Source organism: Brassica napus, chromosome C9 (genome assembly GCF_020379485.1).
Source record: "Brassica napus cultivar Da-Ae chromosome C9, Da-Ae, whole genome shotgun sequence".
Lineage (NCBI taxonomy): Eukaryota > Viridiplantae > Streptophyta > Magnoliopsida > Brassicales > Brassicaceae > Brassica > Brassica napus.
The window spans coordinates 3869203-3883710 of NC_063452.1; the positions used below are offsets into that span (position 1 = coordinate 3869203).

General features: G+C 32.7%; 3 protein-coding genes across 3 annotated transcripts; all 3 read left to right on the forward strand.

Moving 5' to 3' along the window:
- The first annotated feature begins 576 nt into the window (after nucleotides 1–576).
- LOC106365903 (hydroxyproline O-arabinosyltransferase 1-like) lies at nucleotides 577–2618 on the forward strand. The gene is made up of 8 exons (XM_013805417.3): nucleotides 577–1087; nucleotides 1162–1229; nucleotides 1313–1514; nucleotides 1596–1693; nucleotides 1778–1847; nucleotides 1993–2064; nucleotides 2153–2266; nucleotides 2404–2618. The coding sequence occupies exons 1-8, from the start codon at nucleotides 680–682 to the stop codon at nucleotides 2470–2472; spliced, it is 1101 nt and encodes a 366-aa protein (XP_013660871.2). The 5' UTR covers nucleotides 577–679; the 3' UTR covers nucleotides 2473–2618.
- Nucleotides 2619–3371: 753 nt separating this feature from the next.
- BNAC09G04090D lies at nucleotides 3372–4211 on the forward strand. Its single transcript, XM_013803680.3, has one exon. The coding sequence runs from the start codon at nucleotides 3637–3639 to the stop codon at nucleotides 4006–4008; it is 372 nt and encodes a 123-aa protein (XP_013659134.1). The 5' UTR covers nucleotides 3372–3636; the 3' UTR covers nucleotides 4009–4211.
- Nucleotides 4212–11655: 7444 nt separating this feature from the next.
- LOC106364061 (ethylene-responsive transcription factor ERF003) lies at nucleotides 11656–12633 on the forward strand. The gene is made up of 2 exons (XM_013803705.3): nucleotides 11656–11871; nucleotides 11957–12633. Exons 1-2 carry the CDS (start codon nucleotides 11789–11791, stop codon nucleotides 12417–12419), a joined length of 546 nt encoding a protein of 181 aa, XP_013659159.2. The 5' UTR covers nucleotides 11656–11788; the 3' UTR covers nucleotides 12420–12633.
- The last annotated feature ends 1875 nt before the right edge of the window (nucleotides 12634–14508 follow it).

Here is a 14508-nt window from a genome sequence, read left to right on the forward strand (position 1 = left end):
TTCAAGATATAGCTAGATATTAATTAGACTATTTTATAGCAGATTATTAGTTAATAGAACGCTTTGACCAAAAAAAACGCTTAGACAAATCTTTTAAATGATTAGATTAACTTTTAAAAAATATATTTAAAAAAAAAAAGATTTACCGTCCAAACCGATGATAGATTTTAAATAATAATTTAAATTTAGATAAATTTTACATTTTGTTTAAATATTTATTTTAGATATAAAATATTTTTTTCTTTAATTATTTTACGGATATATAAAAAATAAAGTAAATTGATATTTTAAATATCTTGTATAGCTTTAAAAAACATTTCAAACATTAATTTGAGTTTTATGTTTATCTTTTAATATTATTAATTTCAGCTTTTAGATTTTGGATTTAGATTGAATACAGATAATAAAAAATATTCAAATACCTTCTTATAAAATTCTTGTTCAACTAAAATAACTCTGATTTGGAAATAAATTAAGGTTTGGTTGAAAATAAATAAATTAAGGTTTATTGGTTCAAGTTTGGTTCAGATCTCGGTTTAGTTACAAACATTCCTTCCTAATAAGTACATTAGGAAAGAGTTTAATTCTCTTCATCACCAATTATAACTAGAGAAGAAGAAGACGACGAAGACTTTGAAGAAACTCTGCCTCCTTCTCCATTTCTCCCAAACTCTCTCAAATGGGTTGCGGTGGAACTCTGTTCTACCCACTTCTCATCACCCTCTCCGTCGCTCTAATCACATACAACATCCTCATCTCCTCCAACGCTCCTCTCAAACAAGGCTTCCCCTCTTCCTCCTCCTACGACGACCCAGTCATCCAATTGCCACGCGGCGGATCCAGAATCCGCGCCAACGACGAAAAGAATCGAAGACTCTTCCACACGGCCGTAACAGCCTCTGACTCTGTCTACAACACATGGCAATGCAGAGTCATGTACTACTGGTTCAAAAAGGCTAAAGCTTCCGCTGGACCCGGATCCGAAATGGGCGGGTTTACCCGGATCTTGCATAACGGTAAACCCGACAAGTATATGGATGAGATTCCCACTTTCGTTGCTCAGCCTCTGCCTTCTGGGATGGATCAGGTAAATCAAAATTTGATTTTTTTTTTTTTTGTTTTTTTTGGTTCGGACATTGATTTGAGGTGTTGTTCGGACAGGGTTATGTAGTTTTAAACAGACCATGGGCGTTTGTACAATGGCTTCAACAAGCAGACATTAAAGAAGAGTAAGATGATCCCTTTTCGCTTTCACACTTGTTTTTTTTTTTTGGCAATAAAAGTACTGATTTTTTTTTTTAATGTAATGCAGTTATGTTCTGATGTCTGAGCCTGATCATGTCATTGTGAAACCTATACCGAACCTAGCTAAAGATGGGTTTGGAGCTGCGTTTCCTTTCTTTTACATCGAACCGAAGAAGTACGAGAAGGTGTTGAGGAAGTATTATCCGGAAGAGAGAGGACCTGTGACCAACATTGATCCCATAGGAAACTCTCCTGTCATTCTCGGAAAGGTTTGTTTTTTTTTTTTTTTGTTGTGTCCTGAAGATTTTGGGATCAGGTTTTCAAAAGGGTGTCTATTTATGGTTTTGAAGGAAGCTTTGAAGAAGATTGCTCCTACTTGGATGAATGTTTCTTTGGCTATGAAGAAGGATCCTGAAGCTGATAAGGCTTTTGGATGGGTTCTTGAAATGTACATATCTTTTGAATAGAAAAACGATTTTTTTTTTGTTTAGAGTTGTTGTTTTGGATATTGACTATAACTTTTGATATATAGGTATGCTTATGCGGTTTCATCTGCGTTGCATGGTGTTAGCAATGTTCTACACAAAGACTTCATGATTCAGGTAATCGTATTACACATTTTTGAGTTTTAGGATAGTGGAATAATTATGGAATGGACCTCATAAATTTTATGTATTGTTGCTTGTTGATGTTTATTTTGATGCATTAACTAAAGAGACTTTGGTTTGGTTGTAATAATAAAATCAGCCTCCGTGGGATAAAGAGGTTGGTGACAAGTACATCATACACTACACTTATGGATGTGACTATGATATGAAGGTAAAGATTTCAAATTCTGATTTGTCATTTCGAATTTTCTTCAAGGTGGATTGTAATTGATATAGAGAATGATTGTTGTGATTTTCAGGGACACTTAACCTATGGGAAGAAAGGGGAATGGAGATTCGACAAAAGATCATATATTAAGTCACCGCCACCAAAGAACCTTACAATGCCACCACCTGGTGTTCCACAGAGTGTGGTATGTTTACATATAATGCCTTACATTTTCTGAAAACATATATATATATATATATATATATATGATTATCCTGTAACACCTGTACATATGATTACAAGACACAGCTTCCAAGTTTTCTTTGTATTTATTATTGGCAGGTAACATTAGTGAAGATGGTGAACGAAGCCACTGCAAACCTTCCAGACTGGGGGATCATAGAGAGATAGAAACAGTTTAACTTTTTTTTTTGGGTCTTAATCTATCTAATTTACGTTGTCGGTGTAGTTTGTAAAATATATAGCTTTTCAAACAAACCGTTGTATGGCATTTTACATCTTAATTCTCTGTGGTCTCTAACTAGGTTTGAATGTCATCGAGCATCCAAGATGATACTGACATTACACTAGCCAAACACCAGCCATTATATGCATACTACGAAACAACCTATTGAAAATAACTGAACTTTTTAAGTTAAAGATAGTAATGGATCACAAGTAAGCGAGACCAAACCATGCCACTATCCAAAACCTCAATCCAAGCCGGTGGCTGCATCCAAGTCTGATCTTGATTCCCTTACTCATATATTGGCTTGAGAATATATTTAAACAGAAAGTTGCCATAATGCAATCTCTGTTATGACGTCAGTATGTCATAAACATTATGAATAATGGAGGTGATTAGTGTCTTTGTTATAGCTAATAAGACTTGACAACATGGACAGCCTTATCTTTAATGGTGAGACTTGGTTGGTTTATTCAACAAATCTCAACCCAACTTTTGTCCTTTAACCCAACGGCTAATCATCACTTGCCATGCCAGGCTGCCAACCCTTTCATCTTTGTCTTCACCACTTTTTGTTTTGTCTTTACTTATTATCACTCTAATTAGTTTTTTTTTTTCACTATAATGGTGGTGATTAGTTAATTACTTAATTATCATTAACTATTAGTTGCTCTAACCCCTCTTTGTTAGCTACAAAATATGAAAATATATATATTGAAAGATACGAAAAAAAATGGAATTGCTACTTTCACTTTTCATACGCAATCTTAGTGTATTTATATTTTATAATGCGCTAATATTATCAATTTCATAAATGATCCTTTTTTTTTTCATAAATGATCCTTAAAGACAAAAGAAGAAGCATATATAAAAGAAACCAACCGTTTCACTCCCGCCTTCACAGCTGTCTTTAATGATTAGCCAGCTTGACCAATGATCCTCTCACATCACTGTCACGGTATTCTAAATAACGGTCCAGTGAAAGATCCCATCCCTAACGGTCGATTCGCCACGTGGAGTAATCTCACTCGGTTTTGTTTATATATAGAGCTGATCGTTTACTTGCTAACCAAAACTCTCAAAGATAACAACGACACTCTCTGTTTCTCATGGCTACAGATCAAGAAAACCTACTCTCAGATGATTACCAAGAAACGGCGGCGTTTTGCGGGTGTAGGTATCTCTGTAACTTCTGGTGGAGAAGAAGAGGAGACGGTGGCTGGAGCGGTAATCTGCGGGAAGAAAAAGGAGAAAGTTGGTGGAGCAGGAAACTTAAGGGGCCAAAAGAGATTTCTGAGAAAATTGCGGGGCCAAAGTGGAAAAACTTTATAAGAAGTTTTAGCAATGGGAGGAAGAAGATGAAGAGGGATGTGGACTTCACGTACGATCTCAAAAACTATAGTCTTAATTTTGACGACGGAGGCGGCGAAGATTCTTCACCTGAGAGGTTTATAGCTGCTCCAGCTGTTATAAAAGTTTGATATTTTTTGTATTATTTTTTTAATTGATCGTGTTTGTTATAAATGTTAATACCAAACATATACAAAGAGGTTATAAAATAATTTAGGCGTTACTTGTTGTTCAATCGCCACTCCAAGTTAGATTATGTCTACTATTTTCTACTTGTAACCCTTTTCACACCAAACAAAGCTTTTCTACATTTGTTAGAAGATCATTCATGTAACCCTTAATTTTCTCGCGTCAGAATATATATTTAGACCGTATCGAGACTTTAATATTGGGTCTTATTGAAGATCAAGTTGGCTGATTTTGCATATTACATGTTTGAGTTCTTGTCTAACTCTTTCCATATCAAGGATCTCTCCCTCTCAGTAGGAACTAGAGAACTACACTGTTACTATTGTTTATCAGTTTATCTATTTGTCATGTTTTGTCCTATACCAAAACCATATTTTCACTGAGAGCATCGACGATCTATTTCTCCACGAAAACTATCTTTTAGCATGAAATGAAAGTTGTAAACTTAATTTTCTGTAAATCGATAGTTTGAAACTTAATTCCCTGTAGACGATGGTTTTAATTGATTTAGTCTTAACCAACCATTTATACCAATTTAATCAAATATTTTAAACCAACTTAACCAAACAAAAATCCAATTTCCTAAAAAAATGATCATCTTCTTCACAGACCTTTCTTCTCCTTCACCAACGCCACGGCAAAAACTGATCTTCTCACATGATTTTAAACCAAACGTTGTGGACATCATACTCCTTCTCCTCATGACTCTACACATCTTTGTTTCAATTTACAGGTGAGAGCAAACGCAGTATAAGGCAGACACTTGCAGTTTCAGCATCTATAATTACGCAGAAGATGGTTGAGCAAGGAGTGCCAGATTTCTTACTTGAAGAGGTATTGTTGTATAATATCAAAGTAGCTTTTGGCTTTACGGTTTCTATTCAAACTTGATGATTCTGTTCTTGCATGAGAAACTGACGATGCACTGATGGAGATTCTCAGAGTTAGTAACCTTTTGAGCCCACCTTAAGTCTCAGTGGAACCATCAATTAGAGTTCACAAGATAACAGAGTCAAATCACTTTCTTATAGCCGCAAACGATGGTTTATTTGATTTCTTCAGCAACCAAGGAGGCGATAGAGATGGTTCATGCCTTCATTTCTAGTAATCCTTGTGGTCATCCAGCAAAGTTTCTACTTGAACGTCTTGTAGCTAAAGCTGCTGTTCCTGTGGCAAGCTTCTTGTTTTGAATGTGTTATTTCTCAGTTATAAACTCTGCAGTTTCCATTAAAAAGAAATTGATTGTAGGCTTCACGTTAGAAGAATTTTGAATGCTCGGGCTGGTAGGTATAGATCTACGCACCTCAGGCTTCTTAGCTCGTGTGGCTTTCGATGATTACTGATGATGACGTTAAATTTTTTTGTTTGGTTTGGTCTAAGATGGCTCTTGAAAAAAATAAAAACAATTATATATAAAAATTGGGTTTTAGTTTGGTTTAGATGATTTTAAAGTGTTTGGTTAAGCGTAAACCGATTAAAACCATTGCCTATGAGAAATTAAGTTTCGAACTATCGATTCGGGAAAAAATACGTTTACAATTTTTAGTTCATGGAAATATAGGACGAGTTTATAGTTTAGCGGAGATCTGATGATATATGATAGTTATCGTAAAGAAATAAAGCGCATGGCAAGGAGAAAAGAGATAGATCGATTTAAGATGTTGGGCTGTGTGTAATAATTACTGGGCTAGACCCATCTATATTGATTTCGTCCTTGGCCCATTCCTCCAATTCGCCAAACGCATGAAAGTTGAGGCTTGTGTTTATTTCTTTCCGATAGTTTATGTTTTTTTTCCCCACTAGTTGACGTTTTGATCAGTCAGTAAGAGTATAAAAACATGTTAGATTTCTTCTTATCCTTATAAACAGAGGTCTAAGTAGATACATTGTGTCAAGTTCAATACCGGTCTTAAGCACCGCAAGTTGAAAATTCGCATATAATCTTCAATATTAGTAGTTAAAATGTATATGTCATTCGAGTTTTGTGTCAAATATTTACTAATTATTTAAAACTTCACGAAACTTAGAGCTCGGAGGTTGGTTGGGTTGTTTTGGTTCTCTATGTCACTAGTGTCGGTCCAGAAGAAAAGTAATAGAAGCTTGGTCTTCCGGCCTCAATTCGTATAAGAATTTAATTAGTCACTGAATTATAAAAGTTTCAAGTAATCCCTTCACCATTATTATTAAATGACAGTTTTTAAAAAGTTTAAGACTAATGAGCCTTATTAAATGATTCTTAATTTTTATTTTGCATCCAACCCTAGTATTTTCTGGGCCGGCACTCTGTCACAACTCACAAGCTAACTGGCACCCTTAGACGACAAAAAAAAAAAAAAAAAAAAAAAAAAAACTGGCACCCTTAACACTATAAGTTTAGTTCGTTAACTGGTTGGTCCTGTCCAAGATCAATCTGCGATGAACAAATTACTATAGATATAATATTATCTAATAAAAAAAATATTCGTTCATGATCAATTTGCATATATGATTTCTTATATACATTTATATATATAATATTTATATGTGTTAGATATTGACGTACATGTGCTGGTGCTGCGATGCTGCTATGGGGTGAGAGTGACAGGTGAAAATAAAATGGTAACATGAAAGCTGAAAGAACAACAGTATCTAACGATAAAGTCAAAAGTTTCTTCTTCATATTCGACCAATTAGATAGTCAACATGATTCCAGAGAAAGGTTCAAAAGAAAAAAAACATTGTTCCAAAGCACACATCACATGGCCTACTCAGGCCCGGCCCAGAAAAAAATCAGGCTGGAAGCAAAATACAGTTACGGGCCTATAAATTAACAGTTAAAACACCAAAATAACCTACTTCTAATGTATATCGAACCTTCCACCTTCCTAGTGTATATTACAAACCTCTAACCAACTATGCTACTAGACATTTTGCAAAATTAAAGGCCGAAATATTAGATATTACAAACTGGGCCGGAAGCACATGCTTCCATGGCTTCTGCTCAGGGCCGCTACTGGGCCTACTAAATCCAAATTTCTCTTCCATAAATAACAAAAATATTTCTTATGATTTTTTTTATAAAATATAAAACCCTATAGAAATTGAAACATAATACTTTGTCTTACAACTGACCAATGCATACGATTTATTTTTGTTAAAATATTTTTGTTTTCGGAAGGACCCGAGATTATCATAGCAAAAGCTATATATATATGGTTATAAGACAATTTTCTATAAGAAAATCAGTAGTAAAATCAGTTCAAAAAAAAAAATCAGTAGTAATTCCTTGAGAAAAAAAAAATTACAACAATAAATTATATGGAACATGCAAATCAGAGTAAATTCAAGTGTGAAGTTTAATATCAGAACGAGCCAAAGAAAACGTATGGTTTGATGTTGTTAGGCAAAGAAAGGATTTATATAAATGAACAAAAAGCACATGGGAAGAAGCCGAGAGATGGGTTTTGGAACATCGATAACATTTACAGTAAATTTAAATGATTTACCACGTCTCACAAGCATTATTAACTAATGGTTGTAAAGTGTAATCAATGTTCAAAAACGTTTAAGTGCCAAAGAACCAGATTATTTTTGAAAACTTAAACCTTTAAAAATATTCTTATAAAATAAAATTCACGTCCACTTATTTTAAATTACAATATTTATAAAAAAAGTTTCTGTGACTAGAATTTATAAGCAATTTGTATTAATGTCTGTAGGAAAAAAAAACTCAAAGGACGAGGAGATAAAGAGGGAACAAAGATCCCATGGAGTGCGGTAAATTGGAGTGATAAAAAGTCTGTGTCGTTTTGGACTCAAATGTAACATTCACTTGCTCTCACGTTGCTCCAAAACCGCGTCCAATCCATTTTTCTCCAACTTGACTTCTAACTCTCTTTTTTTCTCTTTTTTTCTCTTCTAATTCTTTTTTTTCCTTTTCTTTTTATTTTGTTTACAAAATGTAATACATAAATTTGGATCTGAGTAGAGACACAACATACAACATGTTATGTAACTATTTTTATTTCTAATTTTAGGGTTTATTGTTATCTGACATCATAAATATACAAATTTGAATCCAAGAAAAGATACAACAGCAATATTAGCATGAATCACTTAACTATATGTCCTCGTAGTCTTAAGTTTAAATCCATTGATTATAGTTTATAATATGATTAGCCATTTGTAATGTTACATTGTATTATAAATAAATGTTAAAATTCAGTTGTGTATGTGTGCATGTGTCAGAGTTCTTGAAAACAAACAAAGTTTTCCAACAATTAGCAACATTCAAACCATATTACTGAAAGATTAAGAGACATTATTATTTAGAACTTGTGATTTTATGTTTATCATCTCCGCTAGAATTGGAAAGGAAAGGACGATAACATAATGCATTGAGAAAAACATATACGATGATTTTTTTTGTGATATTTATTTTTCTTATTCCGACATAATACACAAAATGGCAAACAGAGTTGATACTAGAAAATCCTTTTGTAATTATTTGTTTTTTTTTCAGTTTTCGAAATAAAAATTTGGAAAATTTGTCAACATAGATTAGATTCTCTTGTACTAATAAGAACATAAAAATGTACAGATAACTCCAAAAGATACTGCATGTGTGTATGCAAGCTGAGGAACAGCGCCTCTGAAACCTCCAAAGTCCATGTTGAATCACTTCATCTATTATCATAAAATAATATATGTATATATATGACTATGTTTCTATATGCTTTAAATTACATATGTTCTTTAGAATATTGGTTTTGTTGTGACCTTTTATTGAGGATTCAATGGACCCTCCATATTTGCATGTGACTGAGTGTGGAATGGGACGAGGGAATGGCGGTCACTGATATGGATGTCACCTTACTATGTCGCATTTATCTACTAAACTAAATTATTTATATAAATAACCTGTTTGCAAGTTTTCTTCTTGCAATTAAAATAAGTATTAAGTACGTTCTAACTTACAATTATTATACTATATTTATAAATCATGAAACTGTTATCTAACACTTAATCAATCCAATACATGCATGTATTTATTACTCATCTAAAAACTATCTGATGATTCTTATGCTAACAACTCCCATTTCTAAATATGGAAAACCCACTATATCTAAATGCACGACCGGTTCTCTGATTTTAGTGAACAAATAAATAAAATGTAGGGGCTATGCGCACAAAAAAAACGGGTTCAAAATTTCAAATTACCTCTTCTCTTTCATCATTTAGTAAAAATATTACATACTTTGAAAGTATCATATGTATGGCCTTCGCCACTAAAGAGATATAGAGTGCACATGTATCCATACCATTTTTAAAAGTATATATATTTTTACCAAATTTTAATATCTCCCTATTGTAATTTGTAAGTTTATACTGTATTATAATATGTGCACCTAGTCAAAAAAATTCTGGATTCGCTTATTACAGCTGAATGCAGAAAAGGACATGAATCGCAATCAACCCATTTCATCACCCATGTTTATACATGTCGTAGTAGGTCCCATGTCACGCGTTTACGTTCTAGGTCCACTTATTTTATTCATAATACTTGTCTGATTTTCCCATAACTGTATGTAGTCCCAAGCAACCTATTGTGTATGTTCAACTTTCTCTTTTTTCTCCAATATCGACAAAACCAAATTAAGATATGTAATATGATTCACCAAACAAATTATGACACTCTATTATATAAAAACAAACAAATCATACACATTTAATAATGACATGTAAATCATGTAATTGTTAGTTCATAATTCATAATGTTTTGCTTAATAAAAGTTCATTTGCCACGAAAACTTGCATGCATATTTAAATTATCATACATGAAATTTCATAAAGATCTATTTACATCAGGTAACTTTTGAATTTGTTACCAAGAATCTATTTGAAGGAACCTTATTTAATCATGAGTTTTTCATGCCATGCGAGAAATAAAGTTTGATTTTTACGCTCTTTCAGAAGTATGGAGCTTGAAACTTATAAAGATAGCCACACTACTCAAACGTTCCAAACACAGTAGCAAGGAGAAAATTAGGAATGCAACTTATACAAAAACAGTATTTGTTAGATCTTCCCATTCCCACTCCCACATGCTTCATTGTTTGATCGACCTATACAATCAAACCACACCTCGCATGAAGAATCAGTTAGCAAAAAAAATTATATTAGACCTAATAAAATTGTTTTGTGACTAGTTACAGCAGTTCTAATGTTATAGCTTCAAAGGTGATTAACTACTTTCAAAGGTTATATATATACCAACTAATTAATTAATTATTTCGGTTAAAATTATTAATTACTAGGGTTAAAATGATTAATTATTAATAAAAGTAATTGACCTTATAATTATAGCAAGAAGTCATAATTGCGGTCTAAACAAACCACTTTCCATCAATAATGTTGGCACTTGTCATTTCGATGGATCCATTCTAACAGCATACTGTTTTGACCAAAAAAAAAAAAATACATCTATCACTTTTTATTCCAATTACTATCGACTCTAAAATGGATACGTTGCTAAATTGGAATATAAGTTTTAAAACACTAGCGACTCAGCATGATTTACATATATATATATATATATATATATATATATTGTATTTTCTTATTTGATGAGCCATCTAATTTTGTTTTATCTATAGAACAAAATATAAAATTGACCCAAAAACATCCGTATATAGGAGAATCCATAGACGAAGTCTGAATGTGTCATTCCCCTCTACACAGAGTGTCATTATATCGTATATAATCATATTATTATTACTATTCCTTTTCCTCTTAGACTATCATCTAGTAAACTGTATAGTCAGGAATCATGGGTATGATCATAAAACATTAATAAAATAAATAGCATTCGAAGATTGTTTTGGTGTTTGATTGAGTCATTATCGGAGCCTCACATGGGCGAAGAATGGTGGTGAAAGAGTCTCGCTAGTCATCAAACTTCATATTTTCCAATTATTATTATTATTATTTGTTAGTTGGGGAAAATCTAAAATTAATTGGCATTATCTAGATACACATACATGTTGTGATGATCAATCAAACCCATGTGAAAATGGAAACAGTGGGTTTGAAGTTTCACCCCAGCCAAAATGTCTTTGGATCCAACTTGTTCACCATTGGAAAGATAAAGGAAACCTGCAATTTTTTTTGTAACAAAAGGGACCTATACATATATCAGGGAAATTATTAGTCTAAAAGAAAATAGAATTTTAGAATCTGAATTGTTTTCTTATGAAACTAGTCCTGTAAGCAAAATCAAAATCATTTACATAAGTTTTGATAAATTTGTTTGTGGATAAGTCTTATTCTCTCTTGAATGAAATTACAATTGATACTTTCCAAAAACTATTATCCTGCATTCAGTTTAAACATGTGGTGTCTAAGCTTTTAATATTCACTAAATCTCTAAAATATGTGGGACTACTAGATAATACATTTGCCCATGTCTTGGCAATTTCGAATACAACAAGTGAGTTAAACATAAAATCCAACGAAATTTTCTGGGTCTTATTGGTAACGGTGTGGGTCCCTTTAGGACCAAATTGATTGCCAGTTAATTTGCAAAATAAATTTGTTACACAACAAAATACATCTCTCATGAAGCCAACAGTACTTATAGCCACCCTCCACTCTTCCAAAACGCTCCTTCACTTCTATCATCACTTTCCTCTTTTACATTCCCCACAAACACTTTGATAGACTCACCTGAACTCTAATATTCTAATGGCACGACCACAACAACGGTTCCGAGGCGTGAGACAGAGACATTGGGGCTCTTGGGTCTCTGAAATTCGCCACCCTCTCTTGTAAGTCTTTTACCATAATACCCTTATTCTCATTTTTATATCAAGAAGTTAAAGCTGATTCTTGTTTTTTTTTTTTTTTTTTCAGGAAAACAAGAATCTGGCTCGGGACTTTTGAGACTGCGGAGGATGCGGCAAGAGCCTACGACGAGGCTGCAAGGCTAATGTGTGGCAATAGAGCTCGTACCAACTTCCCTTACAACCCAAACGCTATTCCTTCTTCCTCTTCCAAGCTCCTCTCCGCTACTCTCACCGCTAAACTCCACAAGTGCTACATGGCTTCTCTTCAGCTGACCAAACAGACGCAAACGCAGACGCAAGCACAAACACAAATTCAGAACGCGAGATATGATGGGGTCATGAATGTGACGTCTGACGGTAATCATTACAACAGAGGAGGAGTAACGGAGATCAAGTGGGAAGACGGAGACGTGGATATGCAACATAATCTCAGGCCATTGGAGGAAGATCATATCGAGCAGATGATCGAGGAGCTGCTTCACTACGGTTCCATTGAGCTTCGCTCTGTTTCACCTACTCAGTCGCTGTGATAAACGGCTTTATTAGGGTCATTCTATTAATTTTTATTTTATCACATTTTCCTTCAACGGCGTCGTTATGAGAGTAGCAGTGACAGTTCAAGACATTTTGATCTGAATTGGCCTCTTTTGAAACGCTCATTCTTGTTTCTACAAGAGCAATCGATCATATGCTATGTAATATATAGTATTTATATGATATGAAAACGTTATCAATTTCTTTGCATCAGATTCTCCATGTAAACCAATTGAAAAAATAAACAGAAATCATGAGAATCATGTTTTGAGTTCGTGTGTGAATAAGTGGGGATTTTATGTAGTGAAAAAGATACAACATTTGGACAAAATATATCAAAAGAAGAGAGTTTGGAGGGAAAATGAGTATTTTATTTCCCAAGTATTTGAAATAGGTTCAGTAAAAAAAAAGTATTTGAAATCGGCAATTTTATTACTCAAGTATTGCTCGTGCAGAATTATTCCCCAACTAATAATTGACTGCAAAAAATTGAGAACAAAATAGTCAACCATTAACTGATGGACGGAAAAATAGCGGTTTCGTTAATTTTTTAACAGTTGGATATTCGAATCATAATTTTGCGCATTCAGTGATTAGTTGAGGAATAAATATACGCATATAATACTTAAGTATTTAATTTGCTGATTGAAAATACTTGCGAATTAAAAGGAACAATTTTTTTAAGTCATAATTTAAAATATTTCTCAAGTTAGATATAGCTAATATACGAAATTTTACCTTTTGATTTTTTTTTTTAAATCTTTTACAATGACGTATAAAATAATACAAATAACTATAGTTGCATGATTGCATCACAATGTTGATGTACATCATGTTTATAAAATCACTTATAGATGATTTTGTATTGCTTATACATTCATATTTTGTACACTGAATCTATACTTTAGACAATTATATAAACTACTATAGACAATTATATATTGTAAACTAAAAATACAGTGCAAATGTAGTTATCTTATATCATTTTATATGCTCTTAAAAACTAAAAATATTTTTTTGGTATTAAGTATCTTATAAATTGGTTCAAATTGAGATTCTTTAAATAGGAATTATTTTATAAATCATCTAAAATGATTTTATAAACATGAAGTATATCAGCAATATTATGTAACTATAATTATTTTGTATTGTTTTATATGTCATTGTAAAAAATCAACAATCGCTTTCAGAAAAGTAAATATCTAGTATAATGATTTTATTTAACTTGAAAATATTTTAAATTATGTTTTTCTTAAAGAAAATTAATGTGTGTGACTTTCAATCTTATAAATAATATAAAAGGTAATTTTTTAATTTCTCAAGAATTTTCAATCGGTAAATTAAATACCCAAGTATTATATGCGCATATTTATTCCTCAACTAATCTTTGAATGCGCAAAATTATGATTCAAATATTCAACCATTAAAAAGTTGACGAAAACCGTTATTTTTCCGTCTATCAATTAATGGTTGACTATTTTATTTTTAATTTTGCGCAGTCAACTATTAGTTGAGGAATAATTATGCGCGAGCAATATTTGAATATTAAAATTGCTGATCTCAAATACTCGGGGAATAAAATGTCCATTTTCCCAGAGTTTGGAAGGGTTTGGTTTCTCATTTTTCAACGGTGGGCCTTATTTTTCTTTCCTTTTAAAATTCTATTTCTCACTCTTTTAATTTTTTTTTTCTTTTAATTTGGGATTGCTGCCAAGTAGAAAAGAGTGTCTCCCTAACACGACCATCAAAAATCTAACTTATAAATTAGAGAGATTTGTATGTTTCTAGCACTTACGTTGGTCAGCTATACGACTAATCAAAAGCAATAAACCTGACCTAAAAGAACATATTCGACTCAAAACCAAAATGAAAACCGGACCCGGTCTCGACACATCTTAAATTAAGCTATGTTCTTTGATTTGTGACATAAGGGTTTTTGCTGTTTAATCAACGTTTTGAAATATTTTGTTTGGTTTAACACGAACAAAGTTGCTTTTTTTCTTGCCTATTTTTAAAATGCGCAACCGCAATCACTTTTTATACATAACGTTTCACGGAGCTTGCAAACCAAGGAATCAAACGGTG